The sequence below is a fragment of the Mesoplodon mirus genome (genome assembly GCF_964341445.2).
Source record: "Mesoplodon mirus genome assembly, chromosome: 5".
Lineage (NCBI taxonomy): Eukaryota > Metazoa > Chordata > Mammalia > Artiodactyla > Ziphiidae > Mesoplodon > Mesoplodon mirus.
Genome location: NC_138980.1, coordinates 158,511,843 through 158,537,271, shown reverse-complemented (window position 1 = coordinate 158,537,271; position 25,429 = coordinate 158,511,843). Strand labels below are relative to the sequence as shown.

Sequence of the window (25,429 nt, the reverse complement as noted above, 5' to 3'; positions counted from 1 at the left end):
AGAGACAGAAGTCAGAGGACAGGACTTAAGAAAGCAAGGAAAGGTGGCTGCACACAAGGAGAAAAAAGAAGAGTCAAGCAGAAGCAAAAGGAATAAGGGAACAAGGGGGTGGAAGTATAGATGGATGTCACCAGAAAGTGAGATACGGGAGTGAGATTCCAGGGATGAATTCATTTAGGATGGTGAAGACTTTACAAACAGAAAGGCATCCAAACATTTCATTAAAAACCCAACCATTTTAAAAAACACTAAATACAAGGCCATAGCTCACAGCTAGCCTCTTGACAAAAGTTTTAAAGTAGTTAAAATATTGTTTTAAAAATATAAGTCATATATTTACTTATATATTTTTAATTTCATGAGAGAATAAATTTTTTTTTCACTGTAAAATGAATAAAAGTATATGTCAAAAAAGAGAAAAAAGAACCCTTTAATACCACTATCTTACTACAACTATTACTGCAGGAATTTTTAGCATAGGTATAATCATTGTTTATAAAATTTTATAATTGTTTTCTAAGTAACTATATGCATTTTTTAAGCCACATGCATTTTTCCATATTAATTTTAATACTTGCATGATATTATCAAGTAGACTCAAAATTTATAAATCAATTTTCTCATTGCTCATCTAACTTGGGGCTACCATAAATTATGCAGGGGTACAAATCAACATGTATAATTTTACATTCTCATGCCTGACCTGAGAAGTAGATATTAAGTGTCTGAGGTGGGAAATTTGTCCCTGAAGACTGAAAGGAGAATGGCAGGCTTATTTGCAGAAGCACTATCTCACCGGGTCACTGACAAGCCAAAAGATTTACCTGGAAGAAATCGTACAAAACGTGGCATGAAATGAAATCTTGGGCAGCAGGGAGGACTGTCTTCAAACAAAGGACCTAAAGCAAACAAGTGAAAAGGAAAGAAAAAATAAATAAAACCACCTTAGGAAACAAACATTGCAACTTAACTCCTAAGATTTATGATAACTACAAAAAAATACCACCAGAAGTAGGGACATAAGAAAACCACCCCTTTCTCCTCAATAGCTAAATCAATCATGTGGTAACTGCCACAAACATTCCATGAAGACTGGAGGGAGGAGACCACCCAAAAAGGCGAATGAATGCCCCAAGGTTATACATGGTACATGGTATATATGGTAAAACTAGTTTTAGAAATTGAAAGATAACAAAGATTTTTGTTATAAATGAACTATTGGATGATATAATATGCTTGTGTTTTCACTCTGTTCCATTTTAACCAATACAACTGGGGAAAAAAGAGAGAAATACTATTAAAAACTTGGTTTGAAAAGCCATTCATTAATATACTGTTTTAAAAATAAATAAATAAGTGTCTGCTGGAATAGAGGCACTTCCAAAAGAGTGAACTATTATCCAAGAACCAAGTATCAAGTTTTGAACTGCTGTAGCTCACAGTGTATGTGTGTGTTTCGAAGGTTAACTAAGGTTCTGTTTTAATAAACTGTCATCTTGGAAGAAGTTTATTACAGTAAAGTTCAATAGATTTAAAATATTAACTAACGAGAATTCCCCAATGCAGATAAATCAAGGTAGTCACTCAACATAACTGATACCATCTTCTGAGGTACCAGTTAGGTAACAATTAACGGTAATCTTCCGTAATGGACACTGTCAAACTGTATTAAAATGAGACCATAACAACTTATTCATGTCAAATGATAACACGCACTCCTATGAATAAAAAACTTTTCCCTTGGAGCTTCCCTGGTGGCGCAGTGGTTGAGAGTCTGCCTGCCGATACAGGGGACACGGGTTCGTGCCCCGGTCCGGGAAGATCCCACGTGCTGTGGAGAGGCTAGGCCCATGAGCCATGGCCGCTGAGCCTGCGCGTCCGGAGCCTGTGCTCCACGACGGGAGAGGCCACAACAGTGAAAGGCCCGCGTACCACAAAAAAAAAAAAAAGAGAGAGAAAAAAACTTTTCCCTGGGTGTTTCAAAAGTACGATGAATTTCAACTATGTCCCCCCACTTTTATAAGAGTTTTCACACATATCACAACGTTCTTCGACAAGTACTACACTTTTCTTTAAATCCTATTATTTACCTTTAAGATTCCAGTCATACAATTCCAAAATATCTCTGAATAGAAATAATGAAAAGAGTTCAAGTCCTTTCACACAAAAATTCTGAAAAATAAACCAAAATCAAATCACTGTAGTACTGCAAACATGTATTAACAAGGTTCAGATTGTTCTAGTCAAGTGTTTTAAAAAGTGTCTATTGCAACTGTACTAAAACAAGGTAATTTCCTAGTTCGGTCACCGTCCTATAGTAGCTCATTGGCTTGAAACATTAATGAAGTAGGCAATAATGTCATTAGGATTCCTAAGAAAATGTGAACTTGGCCCTTCTCCATGTACAAATAAAATGTGAAATTTAAAAATCAGAGTCTCCTTTACGTCATATTTTTCTAACCCAATTATAAAATATATCAGAATCTCCTAGGGACTTTCTGTTAATTCAAATCACACACTGGGTGGCCAGCTCTGATAGGCTTGTCCCCAGCACCTCCCCCGCTCCATCCCTGCTCACCTCCACCCCTCAAATACACCCAGAATCACTATTATTACAAAGTTACCATAAACAAAGGTCTCTGTGCCAAAAAAGTTCCAATTCTTAATGAAGGCAAATACAGGGCTAAGAAAAACTACAGAACTTTGTACCAAAATTTCTGCTGTAAACAAGCTTAACAGATGATATATTTGCAAGTGAGACTTGTCTCATAATTCTTCCTCCTCCTTGTTTTGCTCGGGGTTCATAAATCTCCCTGCGTGAGATCATGCCAGAAGTCATAAACTTTTACAATAGCAAATGAAGGCTTATGACCTTAAAAATCAAAAGGAAGCAAAAAAGCCCTTCCAAGCTAAAGAATGAAGGGGCGGCCCTTTCTCTTCAATTCTTTTTGAAAGACAGGTGGAATTAACAGGACTTGCCCAGAATGAAATAGGTGCAAACTAAGCGTGCGTGTCATGCTCATCAATCCCCCTGGGTGCTCCGCTGCCCTCGACAGAGCCGCACCGTTAAACAAGGTTTGCAAGAGGAGCCAGGGGCTCAGGAAATCAACCCCGACTCCAACACAATGTTAAGTGCACAAGCTTGTTTGCTGTCTAGTTGTTATTTCTTAGTGTGATTTGCTGACAGCACTAAATTCAAGATCAGGCAATGAATCATTCTGAGATTCACATTTATCTTGCTTTGGAATTTTAAACCTCTTGTATACATTTAGATAAATCTGCTGCTGAGCATACGTAGTGAAAAAATGTAAATATATGGGGAGAAAAATGTGTAAATATATGGGAAGGAAAATGAACCAGGCATTGATCTTGTCACTGGAGATAATGAATAAGATTATTCCAACAGCTATCAGATTCAGTTTCACTTTTCTAATTTCCTCTCTGATAAGGACCAGTAACCAAAAGCTGTCCCCTGTCCAAAACAAACTAGAAACAGATGTAAAGTTACTATCAGTAGCTGCAACAGGAGGAGAAATGGGTTCAAAAATAGGTCAGTAAGTTGGAAAACGACCCGAATTTTAACCTCATTCCTAAAGCTACATCTGACTACATCTGACTGGCCCTTTCAACAGTGAACACAATACTTTAAGGGTATACTTATGGCAAAAAGCCAGACCTGGCCAAGTTCAATGCTTTAACGATATGTGTGGAATAAACAAAAGAGCAAGCTGCATCAAGCTGTTAAATAATCTTTTCCCTTACCTCAGGCATCATCTCCTCAATGAAATGAATCGTGTAGTCTATGTTGAATCTAATTACTTTACACAGTGGAATCTGCAATAATAAGGAGGAAAAGTTCAGTTTCAAAATACCTTCCTGCGCTCACACTGTACATGTGTTTGCTACCTAACCCAGAAGGCCATGAACCAAATGGGAAAGCTTCACCTTAATCTAAGCTGCTAACAATACTGCACATGAAATTTGACCACAACTGCTGAATTTTAATGGCAAGAACCCAGCTGGCCCAGTCTCTACAGGAAACCTGCATAATGTTGGTGCTTAATTAACTGTATGAGCAGCAGCAACACAAACATGACAAGAACTCATTAAAACCAAATATATTGCCTCTAAAGAATTAATAAAACCACAATTAAATACTTATTTTTCTCAGGTTTTAAAAATCTTTCAGAATCTTCAGCTCTTCGGGCAGAGCAGGAATAGCAGGCTGACAATTCATCAGTTATAGATTCATAAGTCATTGTAGCAGACACAACTCATGCTGCCTCTCTGGCTCTGGAGCAAAAGCCATCATGGTAATAAAAATAATAATAGCTACCACTTATTGAGCTAGGCACTGTTCTACTGCTTCACATACTGTCACTCATGTAACCAGCCCTGTGAGACAGGTGCAGCTACTCTTCCCAGAGTACAGTGGAGGAAACGAAGGCAGAGTCATCAGATACTTTGCCGAAGGAAGCAGGTAGCTGGTGAATTAGAAATTCTTGCTCTAGGCCCCAGCTCTGAGCCACTTGGGTATCCACCTCTCATTTCCTGTTCTAATACTCAGGGTCTGTGTGAAAATGAAGGACAGCTCAGATGAGATAAATCCACATCTGTCTTGCTTTACCAATGTATCATGAGACACTAGCCTAGTGCCTAGATTTCACAGGTTTTCTTTACGTGTAGTTTTGAATGAAGGACTGAGAAAGGAAGGGTGTGAGGTTAATGCAGTGGCTTGGCTGACTAGCTGGGGAAAATAATAGACTCGGAAGCCCTAGAGATGTGTTAAGTGGGCTTTTCTGGTCCCTTGATCTGTCCATAAGACGACTGTATATAAAGGTAGTCATTTTTACAAACCACAGCAATCAGAAAGAAACAAACTTTAATTCCACCAGCAAAAGGAATGGTAAGAAAAGCAAATAGTCCTATAATGCCATCTACTGGAAATCTTTTTCTCAGAAATGAAGTTTAACTCTTAGGTGCTTTCTTTGTTGTTTTTTTTTTTTGTTGTTGTTGTTGTTTTTAGGATGGTGGCTAATTGGAGTGAAATTCATAATTAACGTTAATAAGAGATCCATTTTCAGCCTTCTCATAGTAATGAGTTCTAAACCAGATGAAGTGACATGCTAAGGCCACTATCATTTTTAAGTTCTTCTTTCTTCCTACAATCATTTAAAAATATTTGAGAGCTACAAATTTGTGCAATTATTCATATTTTTAAAATACCTTGCTAACAACTGTTAGATTCATAATTACTCTAAAATATGCCACAGCCTTTACCTTTTAAAAAGGTAGGGATCTCGAATAGCCAAAGCAATCTTGAGAAAGAGAAACAGAGCTGGAGAAATCAGGCTCCCTGACTTCAGACTATACTAAAAAGCTACAATAATCAAGACAGTATGGTACTGGACAAAAACAGAAATATAGATCAACAGAACAGAATAGAAAGCCCAGAGATAAACCCATGCACATATGGTCACCTTATCTTTGACAAAGGAGGCAAGAATACACAATGGAGAGGGCTTCCCTGGGCTTCCCTGGTGGCGCAGTGGTTAAGAATCCGCCTGCCAATGCAGGGGACATGGGTTCGAGCCCTGGTCTGGGAAGATCCCACATGTCGTGTAGCAACAAAGCCCTGGGCCACAACTACTGAGCCTGCACTTTAGGGCCCGTGAGCCACAACTACTGAGTCCATATGCCATAACTACTGAAGCGCATATGCCCTAGAGCCCATGCTCCACAACAAGAGAAGCCACCGCGATGAGAAGCCTGCATGCCGCAATGAAGAGTGGTCCCCGCTCACCGCATCTAGAGAAAGCCTGCTCAAAGCAACGAAGACCCAATGCAGCCAAATATAAATAAATCAATTTTTTTTTTTAAAAAAAGAATATACAATGGAGAAAAGACAGCCTCTTCAATAAGTGGTGCTGGGAAGACTGGGCAGCTTCATGTAAAAGAATGAAATTAGAACACTCCCAAACACCATATACAAAAATAAACTCAAAATGGATTAAAGACCTAAATGTAAGGCCAGAGACTATAAAACTCTCAGAGGAAAACAAAGGCAGAACTCCTATGACATAAATCACAGCAAGATCCTTTTTGACCCACCTCCTAGGGTAATGGAAATAAAAACAAAAGTAAACCTAATGAAACTTACAAGCTTTTGCACAGCAAAGGAAAACATAAACAAAACGAAAAGACAACCCTCAGAATGGGAGAAAATATTTGCAAACGGAGCAACTGACAAAGGATTAATCTCCAAAATATACAAGCAGCTCGTAGCTCAATATCAAAAAAACAAACAACCCAATCCAAAAAGAGGCAGAAGAGCTAAATAGACATTTCTCCAAAGAAGACATACAGATTGCCAACAAACACATGAAAAGATGCTCAACATCACTAATCATTAGAGAAATGCAAATCAAAACCATAATGAAGTATTACCTCACACTGGTCAGAATGGCCATCTTCAAAAAAACTACAAATAAATGCTGGAGAGGGTGTGGAGAAAAGGAAACCCTCTTGCAGTGTTGGTGGGAATACAAATTGATACAGCCACTACGGAGAACAGTATGCAGGTTTCTTAAAAAACTAAAAATAGAACTACCATATGACCCAGCAATTCCACTACTAGGCATATACCCTGAGAAAACCATAATTCAAACAGAGACATGTACCAAAATGTTCACTGCAGCACTATTTACAATAGCCAGGACATGGAAGCAACCTAAGTGTCCATCGACAGATGAATGGTTAAAGAAGATGTGGCACATATATACAATAGAATATTACTCAGCCATAAAAAGGAACAAAATTGAGTTATTTGTAGTGAGGTGGATGGACCTAGAGTCTGTCATACAGAGTGAAGTAAGTCAGAAAGAGAAAAAGAAACATCATATGCTAACACATATATATGGAATCTAAAACAATGGTACTGGGCTTCCCTGGTGGCACAGTGGTTAAGAATCTGCCTGCCAATGCAGGGGACACAGGTTCAAGCCCTGGTCCGGGAAGATCTCACATGCCATGGAGCAACTAAGCCCGTGAGCCACAACCACTGAAGCCCACGTGCCTAGAGCCCGTGCTCCGCAACAAGAGAAGCCACCGCAATGAGAAGCCTGCGCACTGCAAGGAAGAGTAGCCCCCACTCACAGCAACTAGAGGATGCCCGCGCGCAGCAACGAAGACGCAATGCAGCCAAAAATAAATAAATAAGATTAAATAAATAAATAAATAAATGGTACTGGTGAACCTAGTGGCAGGGCAGGAATAAAGACACAGACATAGAACACGGACTTGAGGACATGGAGGCGAAGGGGAAGCTGGGATGAAGTGAGAGAGTAGCACTGACATATATACACGACCAAATGTAAGACAGATAGCTAGTGGGAAGCAGCTGCATCGCAAGGGGAGATCAGCTCGGTGCTTTGTGACCACCTAAAGGGGTGGGATAGACAGGGTGGGAGGGAGGCTCAAGAGGGAAGGGATATGGGAATATGTGTATGCATATAGCTGATTCACTTTGTTGTACAGTGGAAACTAACACAACATTGTAAAGTAATTATACTCCAATAAAGATGTAAAAAATAAAAATAAAAAGGTAGGGATCTAAAAGAGAAAAAAAGGCACGTAAACAAGCATAAACAGAATATGATACAGTGTAACTTATAAGTGCATTTAAAAAACAAATAAGCAAACAAAATAGTATAAAGTACAAAAGAACCAAAGAGGAGGTAACATTTGAGTTGAGTCTTCAAAGATGGGAAGGGATTTTCCAGGTCATCACGAAAATTAACTGGGGAAGAATAGGTGTTTAGTTTCTAGCAAGACAGAGAAAAGGGAGCTGGGGGAAGGACAGGCCATTTAGCTCTTCAGAAGTGAAATGCATGGAGACAGAGACATAAGAAAATTCTAGAAAGGAAAGTATGAACTATATTATGCAGATCTTAAAAACCATGTTAAGGATTCAGAGCTATCCTTACAGCAACAAGAAGTCATTCAAGTACTTTAAGTGAGAGACTATCACAGTTTACATGGATGGGTTGCTATGTAAACAGGGTGGGAATGGCTTGTAGGGGAACAAGGCAAGAGACCAGAAGACCAGAATGGAGTCTAACGAAACAGTTCAGAAGCCAAATGAAGAAAAGATCAAAAAGGAGGGAGAAGAATTTAAACACAGGAGATGTGACTGAAATATACAGTGACTGTTCTGATGTGGAAGTGAAAGAGGAGAAAGAATAGAGGATAATTTCTAGGTTTCTGGCCTAAGGGACCAGATAGCTCACGATGGCATTAATACAAAGAATTTCATAGGGTGTCCCATGAGTACCTCAAACTCAGAGAAGTACGCAGAGAAGATGATGAGTTCCGTTTCACACAGGTTAAGGGTGAGGTACCTGAGGGAACATCAAGGTAGGTATGTCCAGTAGGCAATCTGAAATGTGAGTGTGGAGCACAGAGCCATACATCACAGCTATAAATATCAATGTCAGAACATGCATGGGAGGAAAAACTGTGGGTGACACTGCATTACTCGGGGAGTGTTTTCAGGAGAGAAAAGGACCAGAGCCCTTGGGAATAGTCCAGAGGCAAGAAAAAGAGCAAAAGTATAAACTTTACTCCTTTTACCATGTGCAACAGCAACTCTGCTGGATGATTTATGCAAGTTCAGTCCTTTCCCCATATTATTTCAACTAAAATCACTTTTGGGCGATTCCTTCTTTGACCTCTTTTCTTATACACACTGTATTTTCTTTGGGGCTCTTACCTGTACCACTAGAGCCCTTCTCAGACACACAGATTTGGAAAGGCAGAATCTCCTTTTCTATGCGAACTTTCATCTCTCTCTAAGACTCAAAGAGACGTATCATTTTCCTACATATTGGGAACTCAGTTGACTGAGAACTCAGTTGGCCAATCAAATAATATAAATGCCCACTATCATTTCTTAAAACACGTTTGAATGCTGATTTGACACTAACTCTTATCTCATCCTACCAGAAACAAACAAAAAAACCCTCCCTAAACTTCTACATTCTAACTCTACTACTTCCAGGAACTGAAAGACTAAATCCAGGGCAGCAAGTCCACTGGAAATGGAAAGCAGCAGGGAAATGATCATGGTGCTGCCTTGTGCTTTTGAGGACGGGATAAAATATTATGCATGTAATACATATATCTAGGTAATTTTAGTTATGTTGTCAAAGTCCCGAATAACATCAGGTATTATAAGTAACAGCAAATGTACTACATAAAAGGATAAAATTTTCCCACAACACTCTATACTTAGCCAACAAGGCTTTCAACCCACTTCAATTCAAGAAGACCTCAAGAGAACTTGTTGGCACTAGACTGGGTTGAGATTCTAACATTACCATCATTTGCATGCCCTTCTTGCTGATGAGCTCTCTCTAGCAAAAAAATGCATCAGAACGGTAAAGCGATTTAATAATTCTTTTTCTTGGGAGGCTATTTCAAATTCAGGAGGCCTTTGATGGATCTAATTCCTATGAACTGTACAACACAGCTTAAACCTTGATTTATTTTATCAACATCTCTAACATAAATGATGGGGCTTATCTTCTCATTACAGAGTTAAGTTCTCAAGTTTTGAGAAATTGAATATTTGTAAAACATATACTCTGAAGCCAGGAATTTTTCAGTCCTATCTTTTATAACAACAGTAACAACTGCAATTAATTTCACACTAGCGGCCTCTCAGTGCCAAACCTTGTGCTGAGGAACAAAAATAAAGCTCAAAGAATCACTCTTCCAAGGTCACATAAATATTGAGAATCAGTTAAAAAAAAAAAAAAGAATTAGAAGACTCAAATCCACATCTGCCTGACATCTTATCCAAAATAATTAGTGCCAATATGTATTGTATATTAAACATCATGATAAACACTTTTCATTTGTCATCTCATTTATTTTTTTACAAAAGCCAGTAAGACTGCCACAACTAATAACGTCTGTTTTACAGATGAGAAAACCAGGGTTTATAAAAATTGAAATGTCAAATCATACAGCTAGTAAGTAGAATTCACTAAGGTTTAAACCCTCTCTGAAGTCACACTGCTTTCCTTCTTTAAGGCGATCCTAAAAGTTAAAATGAGATCTGTATTACTTGTAGGGAATTAATAGATAAGACAGATAATTTTTAAATATTTTCATGGTAACTAATTATTTGTATTTGCAAGCCTGCTGAGGAAAAAAAAAAGAGAAACGTATTATGTAGGGGGGAGTTGGACTAGATGACTTCTGAAGGCCTTTTCAACTCTAAGACTATGAGATTTGGTGTAACAAAGGGTTTGAGTGCCTAATTGAGACATTTAAAAAAATAATAGGGCTTCCCCGTTGGCGCAGTGGTTGAGAGTCCACGTGCCGATGCAGGGGACACGGGTTCGTGCCCCGGTCCAGGAAGATCCCACATGCCGCGGAGCGGCTGGGCCCGTGAGCCATGGCCGCTGAGCCTGCGCGTCCGGAGCCTGTGCTCCGCAACAGGAGAGGCCACAACAGTGAGAGGCCCGCGTACCGCAAAAAAATATATATATATAATAATAATAATAATAATAAAATAAGAAACCTTTAAAATTCAAAAACTTCCCAGTGTCTCTTCATAAAGATTGTTTAAGAATAGTCCAAACAACCTAAACGTCCATTGACAGATGAACGGATAAAGAACATATGGTACATATACACAATGTAACGCTACTCGGTCATAAAAAAGAATGAAATGATGCTGTCTGCAGCAACACAGATGCAACTAGAGATTATCATACTGAGTGAAGTAAGTCAGAAAGAGAAAGACAAATACCATATATCACTTATATGTGGAATCTAAAATGTGGCATAAATGAACCTATCTACAATATAGAAACAGACTCACAGACATGGAGAACAGACTTGTGGTTGACAAGGGGGAGCGGGGAGGGAGAGGGATGGACTGGGAGTTTGGGATTAGTAGATGCAAACTATTACATTTAGAATGGATAAACAACAAGGTCCTACTGTATAGCACAGGGAACTATATCTAATCTCCTGGGATAAACCATAATGGAAAAGAATATAAAAAAAGAGTGATTACAGCATATAACTGAGTCACTTTGCCGTACAGCAGAAATTAACACAACACTGTAAATCAACTATACTTCAATCAAAAAAAAAAAATAGTCCAATTTAAAACTTTGTAAGTATGTATGATGATGGATGTTAATTAGACTTATCGTGGTGATCATTTCACAATATATACAAATATCAAATTATTATGTTGTACACCTGAAACTAATAACATTATGTGTCAATTATACGTCAATAAAAAAAAGAAGTCCAATATTACACCCCTTTCTATATTATCGTCCACCCTAGAGATAGATGTGATGTGTATGATCAAATGATTTTATTTTTACATTTACAGTGTAATCATCTTCTCAAAAAAAAATTCTCTAGGATAAAATATACTGTGGCATAAAGAAAATCTCATTAAGAAAACAATCTGTTTTAAATTAGTATCACTACTATAGAATCATGTCTGCTAATAAAAAATAATAATAGAAAGGAGCAAGATTAAGCAAAGATTTTTTTCTTTACTCTCCAATGGAACAGAATTTCACAGTTTAAGTAAACAGTACTAAAATAACTTTTCAAACTGCAGATGTAATTTCTTTTAACCAAACCAGAAAGGATTAAAGAACATGCTACTTTGATGTACATACACCATAGCTGTAATTCAGTAAGTTCTAGAGCAGCATCTAGACTGGCTCAAGTACACCTCTATACTCCCTTCCTGAGCCGCCAGTGAATTCCACTCTACGTCCAACTGGAACACAGAATAAGTAAGACAATTCCCATGACTGCCAGCTTTGAGACAGACAGATTTTGACTTACAAATACAGAACTTCCATTTGAACTGATTACCAACAAAGCAGCCTTAATACCTATAAAATATCATGGATCTGTATGTCAGAGTGGCTTAAAGAAGACATATTCCTGGGATTCAAAAGCACAAAAATGTATGAAGTTAATTCAGGCTCCAGATGTCCTGAACAAGCTCTATTTTTTTACCTATTACTCAGAGACTAAATAATAGCTTCTCCTTAAAACTTTCCAACTTTCTTTTGAAGGACACCCAACCCAAAATAGCTTTGACACATTACTCTACAGTTTATCCTTCTTTTTCAATCTTTCACGCTCTCAAAATGTTATTCCGACACATGTTTACTTACACCATTTAATGTGGACCAAACCTGTGACTCATTAGCACAGATGTCACATTCCCACCTGACACACACTGCTGCTGACTTCCTGCAGCTCAGGTAGAGGGGTGCAAAGTAATTGTTACTTAGAAGTCAGATGAAAAGAAATTTCCTTTGACTTTTAGAAAGAAAGAATGAAGTGAAGGAAGGGGGCTCAGGGAAGGAGAAAGCCAGCTGATCAGCATATACTTACATTGGTCAGGGGGGCATGTGCAAACATAGAAAATCCTTCAAAGATATACTCATGATCATCATATTCGATAACAGTTGGCCTGTCAGTCTGAAAGCAAACAGAAACACAAAGTATGAACAAATGACATGATTTGCATGTGCAGAAACCCATCAGGACACACAAAGCAACCAACAGGTGAAATGTATGGACTTCTCTTAACATTTTCCCAAACACCAGGGAGAAACTTTACACAGAGGATTAATTCTAGCTAGAATTCTCCTGCTTGGTGGAATTCTCTAGCTTCAGTAATATTTATATACTAGACAATCAAGAATGTTTATTATGGGTGCCATAAAGAAAAAAAAGGCTAGCTACATGGCTTCATTTTCTAGGAACTTGTTTTATTTAATCCCACAATACTGCCAGTCCTGTTCTTACTAAGCTATATTTCTGAACTAACAGAAGCTCTAACAAGAACAACATAATAGCAGTCGAATCAAAGCAAGTGGAGAAGACTCAGCATCACAACAGTCAAGACTAGCAACAGCCTGGAAGGCTCTGAAAAGACCCAAGGTGCCAGAGGCTCATCCCCTCACAGCTCCATTCCCAGGCCCCCCAAGGAGAAGCCAACCCATTAAACACTGTAACAAATCAATTCCTGCATAATGTCAAAGATCTTAATTACCTGCAAATTGAATCTAATTGAAATATACAAATGTTGTCCTAAGCATAAGAGACTCTCTTCTTTATGCCATTCTTATAGCCCACCATTTTTAATCCTAAATGCTAAACATGGAACAAATTATCAAGATTGGAAACCTAAAAGACATGTTTTTTTACATAGGTATTGAACATTATTCTTCTAAACATTTACACACACACACACACACACACACACACATATATGAAGAACCTGGGTTGGGGGAGGAAATAAAGAATATCCAAATGCGTATTATTTGTTTTTCCAATATTACTGTTACTTCCCATTTGAATAATTCAACAAAGCTGGTCTAAATTAAATATTATGAAAGAACTTCTAGTGAAATGATAATGGTACAGCCACTTGGAAAAACAGTTTGGTAGTTCCTCCAAATATTAAACATATAGTTACCATACAACCCAGCAACTCTAGTCCTAGATTTATACTCAAGGGAAAGGAAAACATATATCCACACAAAAACTTGTACACGAACATTCATAGCAGCATTATTATAATAGCCCCAAAGTGGATACCACACAAATGTTCATCAACTGATGAATGGATAAATAAAATACGGTATATCCATACAGTGGAATATTACTTGGCCGTAAAAAGGAATGAAGTTACATACTACAACATGGATGAATCTTGAAAACATTATGGTAAGTGGAAGAAGCCAAAAGATCACATATTCTATGATTCTATTCATATGAAATATCTAGAATAGGCAAATGATAAAGACAGAGAGTACCTTAGTAGTTTCTGAAGGCTGTGGGGTGGGAAAGAACTGACTGCTAATAAGTAGAGGGTTTCTTTGGGAGATGATGAAAATGTTCTAAAATTAGATTGAGGTGATGGTTTCACAATTCTGTGAAAAGACTATCATGAAATATATACTTTAAATGGGTGAGTTTTATGGTATATTATGTCTCAATAAAGCTGTTAAAATAATTATTAATAATCTAATTTTGAAACTGAAATCTCTTAATTTAAAAAGTAACCAGAATTAATTAATTTTGTACTGTGCAAAGGCAGTGTGGCACAGTGGAATGGCGTACAGCCATGCTCTGTGAAGTCAGTCTGCCCAGGCTCAAGTCCTCACTGTGCCACTTACTGCCTGAATAATCTAGAGCAAGCCGCTTAACCTTACCTGTAAAACATGGACGACTGCACCACCTGCATAGTGGGGATAATAATACCTACTTCATCGATTTTTTTGTGTGAAATAACTTAATACATGTCAAATACTGAGAATGGTGCCCAGTACCATAGTCAACAAACATTAGGTATTATTATCACTGTCATATATGCAATACTTATGGTCATAATATACAGATAATACATAAGCTATTTGCTGATTTTTAAGAGATGCACAAGCGTTCTCTGCATTCTTCCAACTCCATAGCTCCAACGAACAAGCTCTCCATAATTCACTGGCTATTATGTGGTACCAACAATATAAATGAAAAAAGATACAGAAAGTAGTATAATGAGAGGAAGCCAAAAATAAAAGTCATTATGATAAAGGTCAATTTTATTGGCATCAAAATAAAATGTTTTTAAAAGAAAGAACATTTGAGAACTGAATCCATATTTAACCAATTCACATTTTAACCTATGTACACACATAGAACCTATTTACTACATTTTTAAACAAATGAAACCCGATTTTGTTAGGAACTCACTAAAAAGTTTGTAGGAGGTGAGACTGTAATTCGATAGTGGAAAAGTCTGCCAGCATTGTTGGTCATAGGACGACAGGGCTTGATGGCCTGAGGGGAAAAATAAAAATGAGTTTAAGAGTAAAGCAGCAAAATACTGTTATTTAAAAACAGACTGTATTTTCTAGACTCACAGCTGACAAAAGAGGTTGTATGTGTGTTCCTTCACAAACTGGTAGGGAAGAAGAGTATTCACTTTACCATTAACTAGATAGATAAAAATGGGTTGCTGGTCACTGGCATTCGACCCACCGGCTCATGTACAATACAACATATAGATAGATCTCTCTAGATCTGAATTTCCATGACTATCTTCCTTTCATTTAAAGTAACATAATAATTGACCTTTGGCTAACCTCTCAATAAACTAAAAAAACAACAAAAAAAAACCCAGAAAGCAAGAAAAATAATCTCAGAAGTAACAGCAGTAGGTTATAATTGGAAGGGGAGAAAAGTGAAAGGGTTAAATATGCTGAATAAAAATAGAGGGAACCAGAAATGCAGGAAGCACAAGAGGTGGTGGACAGAATATGCATAGAGCTTAAGACGGGAAAAAGAAAACAGCGAGCCACAGAAGCATCAGTGGAATCACTGGGTACGTTGTGACAGACACAACGATGGGTGACCCAGACCATCTTTCAAGGTAGGACTTGCCGCCTACTGTGAAGAGCACGGACAGCAGTCTCCAGTTGTCGGCTCCTTCAGGATCTGTGTCAACTGCAGAGGCCCCTCACCTGACGTCAGGCGTGTATTGAGCGAGGAAGAGGTACAAAGGCCCAGCCCCCCAGCCCAGCTTGAATGGGCAATACTCATTCCTTGGATCAGCACCAGGTTGACAGGGGCTTTGCTGGAGCTGACTCACAGACTAATCCGTCTATCCAATGCTGCTAATATCCTCTTCGTCTCACAGGTGAAGATCCCTAAGAAACATGCACCCCAAACTTCATCTTAGCATTTGCTTTTGGAGAATCCAACATGTGACAGTTGTCACCAGAAGTGATCCAAGAAAGCAGGAGATAAGATAGGGTTTTGGAGCTGAATCACTCACCATCCAACTGGCACAAAGGAACCCATCACGGTGGCTGGTGGAGCACACAGCCCCTGGCACAAGATTACATGCCAACTGAAACTTTCAAAGATGCTGAATTGGGAGACTGTACCAGTGGAAGCAGGTGCAATGCACCAGGTGTTTTTTTTGGTTTGTTTTTTTGTTTTTTTTGTTTTTTGCGGTACGCGGGCCTCTCACTGCTGTGGCCTCTCCCGTTGCGGAGCACAGACTCCAGACGCGCAGGCTCAGCAGCCATGGCTCACGGGCCTAGCCGCTCCGTGGCATGTGGGATCTTCCTGGACCGGGGCACAAAACCCGCGTCCCCTGCATCGGCAGGCGGACTCTCAACCACTGCGCCACCAGCGAAGCCCAGCACCAGGTGTTTAAAACTATGAGAGACCGGTAGCTGTAAGGACAATGGGATGGATGGCTATTGCCGAGCACCGCTGATGCTTTACCATGCTCTTCAAACTTTAGTGTGATCTCAGATTGCTTGCTCCCCAGGCCCAGAAGTTTCTAAGTCAGCAGCTGAGGCAGGCTGAGAATCTGCATTTCTAACAAGGCCCCAGGTGATGCTGATACTAGTTGGAGAGCTGCACTTAAGAGAACCACTGCTCTACAGAAATGCAGCAAGCAGAGGAGAAGGAAAGGCAGCTAGAAGCCAGATGTGAAAGCCTGCTATTGCACACAAAGAGGCTCTTACCACCTGCAGTGAGAGGTCAGAGAGCGCCAGGACCAAGCCCAGGGCTTACCTGTCCGAGTGGGTGGACCTTAAAGACCAATTAACAGTCAATCAAGGCAGGTCTGTTATGCCAAGGCCCGGGATATGAAAACCCGGGATGAGACACACAGGTTTTGACTCCTCAGACGCCTCTAAGCTTTCTGCCTCTTCAGAGGTGGCCCATCCTTGTCTATTAAGAGCAAGCACTCACCCGGCTGAAGACAATGAAAGCCCCTGAAGGCAACATTGTCCTCACTCTCACGGCACCGACCTCACAACAGACCTATAATTAGGGTCATTTCACAGCACAACTGGTTTCACATTTTACAGCTGGGAAGGTGCTGAGAGGAGACATAATATCCCAAAGGAACTGTAAGAACCAGCTGGCACCAGCACGTGCCGGCAGCAGGCGTCCACACACGACCAGATGCTGGGTGTGCTCGATCTAAAGGACCAGAACATACAGCTAGTTAGGGAAGAGGTTACTGACTTGGGAGCAATCAGGATTCAAGGATGTCAGGAGATGCTGAGAACTCCCTACTAAGACATCTCCCCAAAGCATGAAAAAGCGATGGCCCACGCTGAGTAAAGTGAAAATACCAAAACTGCAGTGACCGACAGAGGAGGAAGGAATTCAAAGACTCAAGGAAATGGGTACGTTGGGATGGATATAGTATCTATGACTGAAAAATATTATCAGATGATCATATTCCACGGGAAGGCCCAGAGGACACGCCATTGACCAAGGCCCAAAGGAGTGTGCTGGTGAAGAGGCACCGGCATCCCTCGGACGATCGGTGGTGGCCTCCTCTGCAGGCCAGGGCTGATTGTAAGAGAGGTGGTTACAGCATGAGGGATGACAGGACTCTGAAACAAGAGAGGCCACGTGATGGGGCTCATTATAAGAAGCCAGGTCACACAATTATCATTATCGCCAGCAAGACCGAAGTGGCAGCCAAGGGGATGTAACCCACAAAGAGTCATGGAAGTGGTTTTCACAACACAGTGTCCTTAGGTACAAAACAAATGGGTAGTTGATAAGAGTACTACCTTAGTTTGTACCAACGCAAGTAATCAAGACTGGATAACCAAGAGGCTGAAGGTAGGCTGCTCCAGTAAACACTCATGATTGCTTGCCCGGTTCCAGGCGTGATCAAGTTACTGGACTGAAATCCACTGACTGAAGAGGTGGCCAGAAGGCAGGAGGAAGGGCCCTGCAACACTATCACAAGCAAAAATGGTCATGATGGCCCTGTCCTTCCCCCAAGGGGCCTACAGCCATTTTGCTCAGATAACTGTACACCGGGGAAGGAAGAAGCCAGACAGTTCAAGGAGTGTTAGACCCAGCATCAGAATCAGTTGATACTCAGACACTGGACGTATCATCCTGGTATCGTTGTCACAGTGGGGGAGATGAGGCCAAGGTAGTAAACAAAATCTTGGTCAAGGTCTGGCTTACAGTAGGTCCACTGAGTCCACAGATCCACCCAGTGGTCATTTCCCTGGTTCCCCAATGTACCACTGGAATTGACAAAATTGGCAGACGGCGCCACCTCACACTGCGTCCTTGATCTGTGGAGTAACAGCCATCATGATGGGAAAGGTCAAGCAGAAGCCACCCAACCTGGACCTCAAAAACAGTATGACTCTGGGGGAATGGTGGAGATTAGTGCCACCCTTAAGGATCCAAATGACACAGGGATGACTTCCCCTATCACACCTCTGTTTAATTCACCAGTCTGGGCCCTAAAGAAACCAAACGGATCCTGGCAGATGACTATATACCACCACAAGCTCAACCAAGCAGCTCTAATTGCAACTGCCGTGCCAGGTGTTGTGGCGTAGTTATGGCAGATTAATCTGACCTCAGGTGCAAAGTATGTGGCAACTGATCTGCTGAATGTATCCTTTTCTATCCCAATCAGGATGAGGACCAGTTCTGATCAGAACCGGAACAGACAACATTTATGGGTTTGCCACCGGGTTAACTCTCCCACTCACTGTCATAATACAGTCCGAGGTGCCCCTGACCTTCTGGAATACTGTAGAATGTTATATTGCTCCACCGCATCTTTGACATTATTACGTTGAGCAAACTAAGAGCCCTAGTAACATGGATATGCTCCAAAGGGTGAGAGAGAAACCCTGCACAGATTCAGGGTCTACCACAGCCACACCATTTTAGGGGAGCATTCTGGGGAGTTCTAAGACATCCATCCAAAGTAAAAGACAAAATTATTGCCTTGTCCACCTCCTACAACGAAGAAGGAAGCAGCACACTAGGAGGGCCTCCCCGGGCTCAGGAGGCAGTGCAGTCCTTAGCTAGGAATATTACTGCAGCCCATTTATAAAGTGGCACAAAAGGCTGCCAGCTGTGAGCGTGACTCAAGTGAGAAAGGCCTCAGCAGTTCCAAACCGCAGTGCAAGCAGCCCTGCTGCAGGAGCCATACAATTCGGCAAATCCCACACTGTTGGTGGGAAAAGATGCCAAGAAGAGTTTGTGGCCACACTGGGAGAATCACAATGCTGGTCTCTGGGGTTCTGGAGCCAAGCCATGCCATCTATAGTGAAGAATTATATGCCTTTGAAAAGCAATTCCTGGTGTGCTGCTGGGCCTTGGTAGATCTGGCAGGCATGGCCAAGGGACAGCAAACAGACACGTGGCTGGAACCGCCCATCGTAAGCTGGGTTCTGCCAGTCCCACTCCGGCATAACTTTGGGTGGGGCCAGCAACAACCCATGGTAAGGTGGAGCGGGCGTACATCCAGAACCAAGCACACACAGGAGCAGAGGGCACGAACAAGCCCACCGCCGTTGCATCAGCTCCCCTCCCTCAGCTGATGACTAAGGACGGGAGGATGAAAGCATAAGGACAAGCCCGAGCTTGGTCGGCAAACAGGTCAGTCAGAAAAGGGGTGCAAGCCGGAAACGGACCATGCGGCAGCCTCCTTCAGGGATGGCTCTGAGAGACAGCGAGGAGGGAGAACCTGCCCAGTGGGCGGAGTTTCAGGTGGTGTACCTGGTCATCCACTCTGTGTGGAAAGAGAAGTGGCCTGAGGCTAGAATATAGATGGACTCATGGCAGAAGCAAGTGGCCATGCCAGCTGTCAGAGGCCTAGAAGGAAAAAGATGGGAAGATCAGGGATAAGGAGGTCTTGGGGGAGAGACTTGTAGGTAGACAAACAGGAGGAGAGAACAACGATCTCTCCATCACGTGTGGATGTTCACGGGAGAGCACCCACTGTGGAAGAGGTTCTAAACCATCTAGCTGACAAAATGGCATGGCCAGATGACGCCGGCCAGCCTCGGTCATTAGCCACCCAGGGTAGACAGGGTGGGCGCGTGAACGAAGTGGCCACAGTAGCAGAGACGGAGGCTTCACATGAGCCCCACAGCATGGACCTCACTTCCCCAGGCTAAGCTGGCTAAACTGGCTAAGCTGACTGCCACTGCCGAACGTCCAGCCAGCCACCTCCAATGACCAGCGCTGGGCCCCCAATATGGCACCATTCCTGGAGGAGCCCAACCTACCACTTGGTGGAACGTTGACTACATAGGTCCCGTCCATTGTGCAAGGGCCACATGTACTCTGAGGATGGGTTTGCCTGCCCAGAAGTCCTCAGCCAGCACCACTGCCCACCTGAATCTCCCTTCACCAAAGGGCCTGCTGCCCAGCTGTGGGAAAAGCAGTCAGCACACAGCCTGCCGCCGTCGGCTCCTTCCAGGTCAGCCTCCACTACAGAGCCCCTCCCTCCGCCAAAGTTGTGTCCTTCCTAGGGCAGCTTGCTCGGGGCGAGGGAGATGCAGGTAGGACAGCCACTCCAGCCCCAGGCAAGATAATTCGGACAAGCCCGGTTTTAAAGGTCCACCACAGGTGGACTTCCGCCTCTGCTCAGTCCCAAGCCCACTCTCTTCTTGCCTGGTCCCTGTGAAATGTCTCCACTGCAGCCCTGCCTGCAGAGACCCCAGCCTGAAGCACACGCACGGACACTCCCAGAGAGCAGATTCTGTCCCACAGGCCCTTGCTACACCGGCCAACTCCCCGAGACAAACGAGGTCGAAGGGAGGCAAGGGGCTCAAAGTATCCGCCATCGGCTCCTGGTCCTTAGTCTGATTACTGTTATGGCCTCAGACAAGTTTTACATAGAAATGAAGGATTTACATAAACTGTGTTTAAACATAATGTGCTGAATCATGAAGTGACAATCCTGGGATTAATGAGAATAGTTTGTAAAGATAAAAGATAATGGGGAAAAGACAAAGGAAAATAACTGAACAGGAGTAGGTATATATAACTCTACGATGTAAAAGTACTCAACTCCTCGGGCAGACACACTTGGCACGCTCCTGACAGCCCAGGGACTGGGGTGTGACACAGGTCAAACAAGCCCGTGTGCCACTCCCAGTTGAGTGGGGACAACAGACAAAGACTAACAAACACAACGGTGTACACTCATGTCCCCAAGGAAAAAGGACACGTGCCTTACAGCACTTCGGTAAGATCATTTCTCTAGGGAGATTCACAAGCATTTATAACAAAAACATGAAAAAAGATTACAATATGTACCGTTTTAGGATACTTAAAATAATAAAAAAGCAACTCAAATTCACTTTGCCTATTTTAAATAATGAAAAAAGTTTCCTTGATAACATTCCCACCCCACCTCTAAAACCCAAGTACGTTTCTTCTCCAATTATCAGTAACAGAGACTATTAGGGAATATGAGAAGACTATTTCCATGGTATTATTTCATTTACGGGGAAAAGAACAGCAACAGCCTCTGTCTACTTCTGGCTTCTCAGCGCTGACAAATATAATAACCTGAACCAGTTACCTCTTCTCCGGGATAAATGCTGTGCCTGATTCCCGTGCGTCTCGCTTTTGCGCTGCATTTGCAGAGTGGGCCATCATTCATCTGTCAGAAACAGAATGTAATTCGTTTTTACTGGGGGAAAATCCACTCCATGCACGATGATGCCTCGGAAACTGTGTGGGTTTTAATGTCATGAGTACTGAAGCTCTGAAGAGGCTGTCACGGTTAGAAGATTAAACGGATGTTCCAAAACCAATAAAGCTGCAAACTGTCTCTATTGTCTGATAAAGGGAAATGGTATGACAACGCTGGATTCCCGACTTATTTGTGCAGCCAAGCAGAAAATAACAATGTCAGCGCCCTGTTTGCCCCCATCTTCTCCTATCACTTTCCAGTATGTTCCCCCTATTTTTTTATTTCAGGAAAAATGACTCTTTCACAAAAGAAAAGCCTATTTTATATTCTGAAGGAACACATAGAATGCTCTGAAGGTGACCTGCAGATTAACTGTTTTCAAAGACAGACCTAAAGGTATCTGAAGCAGAGGGAAGAAAATGCCTACGTGAACCAGAAAAATGTTCAACGCTAATCAGGTGAGCCTGTATATGTTTGTTCACCTGAATTCATTTTACTGCCATGAACTCCACCCACATGATTCAATAAGTGAATAATCCTGAATGCCTCTTGGGTAGAAAGGGGAGAAGGAGGGTGATACATAGCTAAGGGTCCACGTAGTCAAGGAACACTTACTCTAATTTTAGTGTATGCACTGCTGAAGCAAGCACTAGGAATACTTACACCACATGGGAGAAATAACACACATATGAAATGCTTAGTAATTTTAAAGAAAAAGGAAAAACGTCCAGGCTTCAAGAAACCAAAATGTGAAGGGTTGAACAGGACGGAAAAAGAAGGCGGCTCTTCTACACAAGGTACCAGCATGAGAGAAAAGAGAGAAGGAAGAAATCCTATGTTATGCTCCAGGGACATGAGATTGAGACCCAGCTAAATGGAATGGACCATATGTGTGAGTGAGAAAACCAAAAACGCAGAATTGAGGTCAAAATCTTCAAGGGCCTTAAAAGCCAATTTCATGAGTTTATTCAATACAAATGGCTAATATGGAATCAAAAAGGAGATGAGAGCATCAGTTTAGAGTACGGGGAAGTGGAGTTCCATTTCTCACTTTCTTTGTATTAATTAAAATATATAATTTATAAATATGACACATGAGACATATATATTCTATATACACACACATATTTCTTTCAATTTCCAGGGATTTGTAACCTGTGCCCAATGAAAATATCTCATTAAAGTTTGAAAAGAAATATTAAAGTAAAAAACTGTAATGTTCTTTATCCTTTTGGGAAATCTAAAGCTCCAGGTGGTACAGCAGAGGAATAACGTGGCAATAACAAACAAACAAGCAAACAAACAAAAAATCACATTAAGATATTATCCAAAGTAAAAGCTGGTAAACAGAGATGTAATGGAATTCCCTCAAAAGTCACAACACATTTGTAATGCTGGGCACAACTTGTTGTGATGAAAAGTGTGGAAAAATCACTTAGTGCTCACTTAAGGAGAAGTGAGATAGACATCATACATTCCTGCCTTTTACCAGGGTCTGGGCCCCAATGCAGAAGAGCCCTTTGTAAGGCTCAACTGTACACAGGACACAAAACCATACAGTAAACACAATGTTGAGACTGTACAGAAGGCCCTTGTAAATCTCTGACAGGAATAAGAACCCACAGAAACCAAGGAATAGGTTTCTTGATATGAACACATACAGGGTAAGGGGAGTGACTGATGGACACAGGAGTTCTCTTAGGGGACACAAAAATGCTCTAAAATTAGATTGCGATGATGGTTGCACATATTCCTGTGAATATACATAAAAACACTGAAATGTACATTTTAATTGTGTGAATTGTATGGTATGTGAATTATAACTCACTAAAGCTGTTTAAAGAGGTCATATACATGATTAATATATCAAAGTAAGATTTCAAAATTCACTGACAATTTGCAAACATTTCTGCTCAATTCTCAGAGAGCAGTTCTCAGAGAAAGTACACTTCTGTCAGGCATTCTAACTACATTGATTCTATCAAGAAAAAAAAATTAGATAGCTGTCATCTAATAAGAACCAGGAGAAGAGCATTCAAAATAATAGAGAATGGTATGAATTTATTTATAAAACATAAATTTTAAATTATCTTTTTATAGGGATATGTTTTATTATGCTTGATAACTTCATATGCATTAAAGATACTATTTTTGTATGTACTGCATATTTGTAAAATACAAATCTTTTATAGATACTATTAATATTTTGTATTATGTATTAGTTCATAATAAAATAGTAAGCAAAAATAAAAATGATATGTCCAGCCATGATGTAATTAGCTCAAACATGCTTATTAACAAGGAAGAGAAGTTATAAGACGTTGTGACTACTACCAACTAGGAAATATGGAGTCTTACAGGACCTGGGACACTGTTTACTGTACGGCTGCAAGATAACTTCCAGATGAACTGCTTTTTTTTTTTTTTTTTTTTTTTTTTTTTTTGCGGTACGCGGGCCTCTCACTGTTGTGGCCTCTCCCATTGCGGAGCACAGGCTCCGGACGCGCAGGCTCAGCGGCCATGGCTCACGGGCCCAGCCGCTCCGCGGCATGTGGGATCTTCCCAGACCGGGGCATGAACCCGTGTCCCCTGCATCGGCAGGCGGACCCTCAACCACTGCGCCACCAGGGAAGCCCCAGATGAACTGCTTTTAGAAAGAACGACAAGTGCTCTCTCCCTAAGCCACCACTCGTCTCCTTCCATTTACTGGAAGTTTAATGAGGCAGCCCTATCATCCTGCTCCCCCACACAGGATTTACAAACATCATCAAACATGATTCAAGGAACACTTGCTCTGGTGCTTATGCTTTGGAGCTGAACTCAGAAGCTGAAGAGAAATAAGCTGTGAAGAATGACACCCAACCCTGAGTAAGATTCAGTTTCAGTGCCAGCTAACATGTATCATCTTAGCCTGGAGTCATAAATGTGACGTGTGCGTCCGCAACCTTCACAGCAAGCACGTAAACGCCTGCGTACCTGGCCTGGGTCATTGTACCACAGTTCATCGTGAAGTCGGTCAGGATGGGCCTTTTTGCGTTTGATTTCTGCAATGACGTCGAAAACTTCCGAGTCTGAGCTGCTGGAACAGGTGCTGTCCTCGTCGGACTCACATTCGGAGTCACTGGAACTCTCTAGAGTGGTGAGGGGAAAACATGGAGAGAGGCTGAAGCAATCTGCAAGCCGGTTCTACCTGGAGACCGACGTTCTAATGACCCAAACCGCTAAATACAAGGAGAGCCGTTTATCTTCCAGCAAATATTCGAGTGCCCACTCCACACTAGAACTCTGCTAAGCAAGCCCATGAAAAATAATAGAGTCCATAATCCTAAGTCACAGTCTAGTGGGGGAAGCAAAGAATCAAATATGTTTACAAAGAAAGACTCGATGAACAATGCCAGAGAAAATGCAAACCACGGTAGCAGTATGAAGTCTCACATTCAGAAAGGTGCAGTGAATCCACACTGGTCCGGAAAGGTCACTGAGGATTTCCTAGAAGGGGTACACGCGACCCAGGCAGAGTGGGGGTGGGGTTAGGCTGATGAGGCGGAAAGGAACACAGATGGGGCGCCGCAGGCAAAAGCACACAGGCGAGAGCATGGGTGGACTCCGGCTGGAGCAAAGGCCTCACAGAAAAAACCTGGAAGTGAGGGGCTCAAATGTCATCAATGCCAGGCTCTGAACGTCAGACTGAAGATTGTGAATGTTTTTCTCTCGATGGTAGCAACAGAAGATTTTAGTCCTTGGAAATGACTGGATAAAAACAGACCAAGAATTATGCTAATGAAACAAGCCTGCCACAAAAAGACAAATATGGTGTGATTCTCCTTATACGAGGTACCTAGAGTAGTCAAATTCATAGAG

At 41.4% G+C, this 25,429-nt stretch overlaps 1 protein-coding gene across 4 annotated transcripts in view; it reads right to left on the bottom strand.

The window, feature by feature from the left end:
* Window positions 1-25,429, bottom strand: part of DROSHA (drosha ribonuclease III) — a 125,783-nt gene that overhangs the window by 81,902 nt on the left and 18,452 nt on the right. For all 4 annotated transcript variants that reach the window (XM_082620682.1, XM_082620685.1, XM_082620683.1 and 1 more), the window contains 7 exons: window positions 24,545-24,699; window positions 21,455-21,535; window positions 14,815-14,901; window positions 12,451-12,537; window positions 3,763-3,834; window positions 2,091-2,172; window positions 825-899 (listed from right to left, as the gene is read on the bottom strand). In XM_082620682.1, the coding sequence (XP_082476808.1) occupies window positions 825-899; window positions 2,091-2,172; window positions 3,763-3,834; window positions 12,451-12,537; window positions 14,815-14,901; window positions 21,455-21,535; window positions 24,545-24,699 (639 nt within the window). The remainder of the gene's footprint in view (window positions 1-824; window positions 900-2,090; window positions 2,173-3,762; window positions 3,835-12,450; window positions 12,538-14,814; window positions 14,902-21,454; window positions 21,536-24,544; window positions 24,700-25,429) is intronic.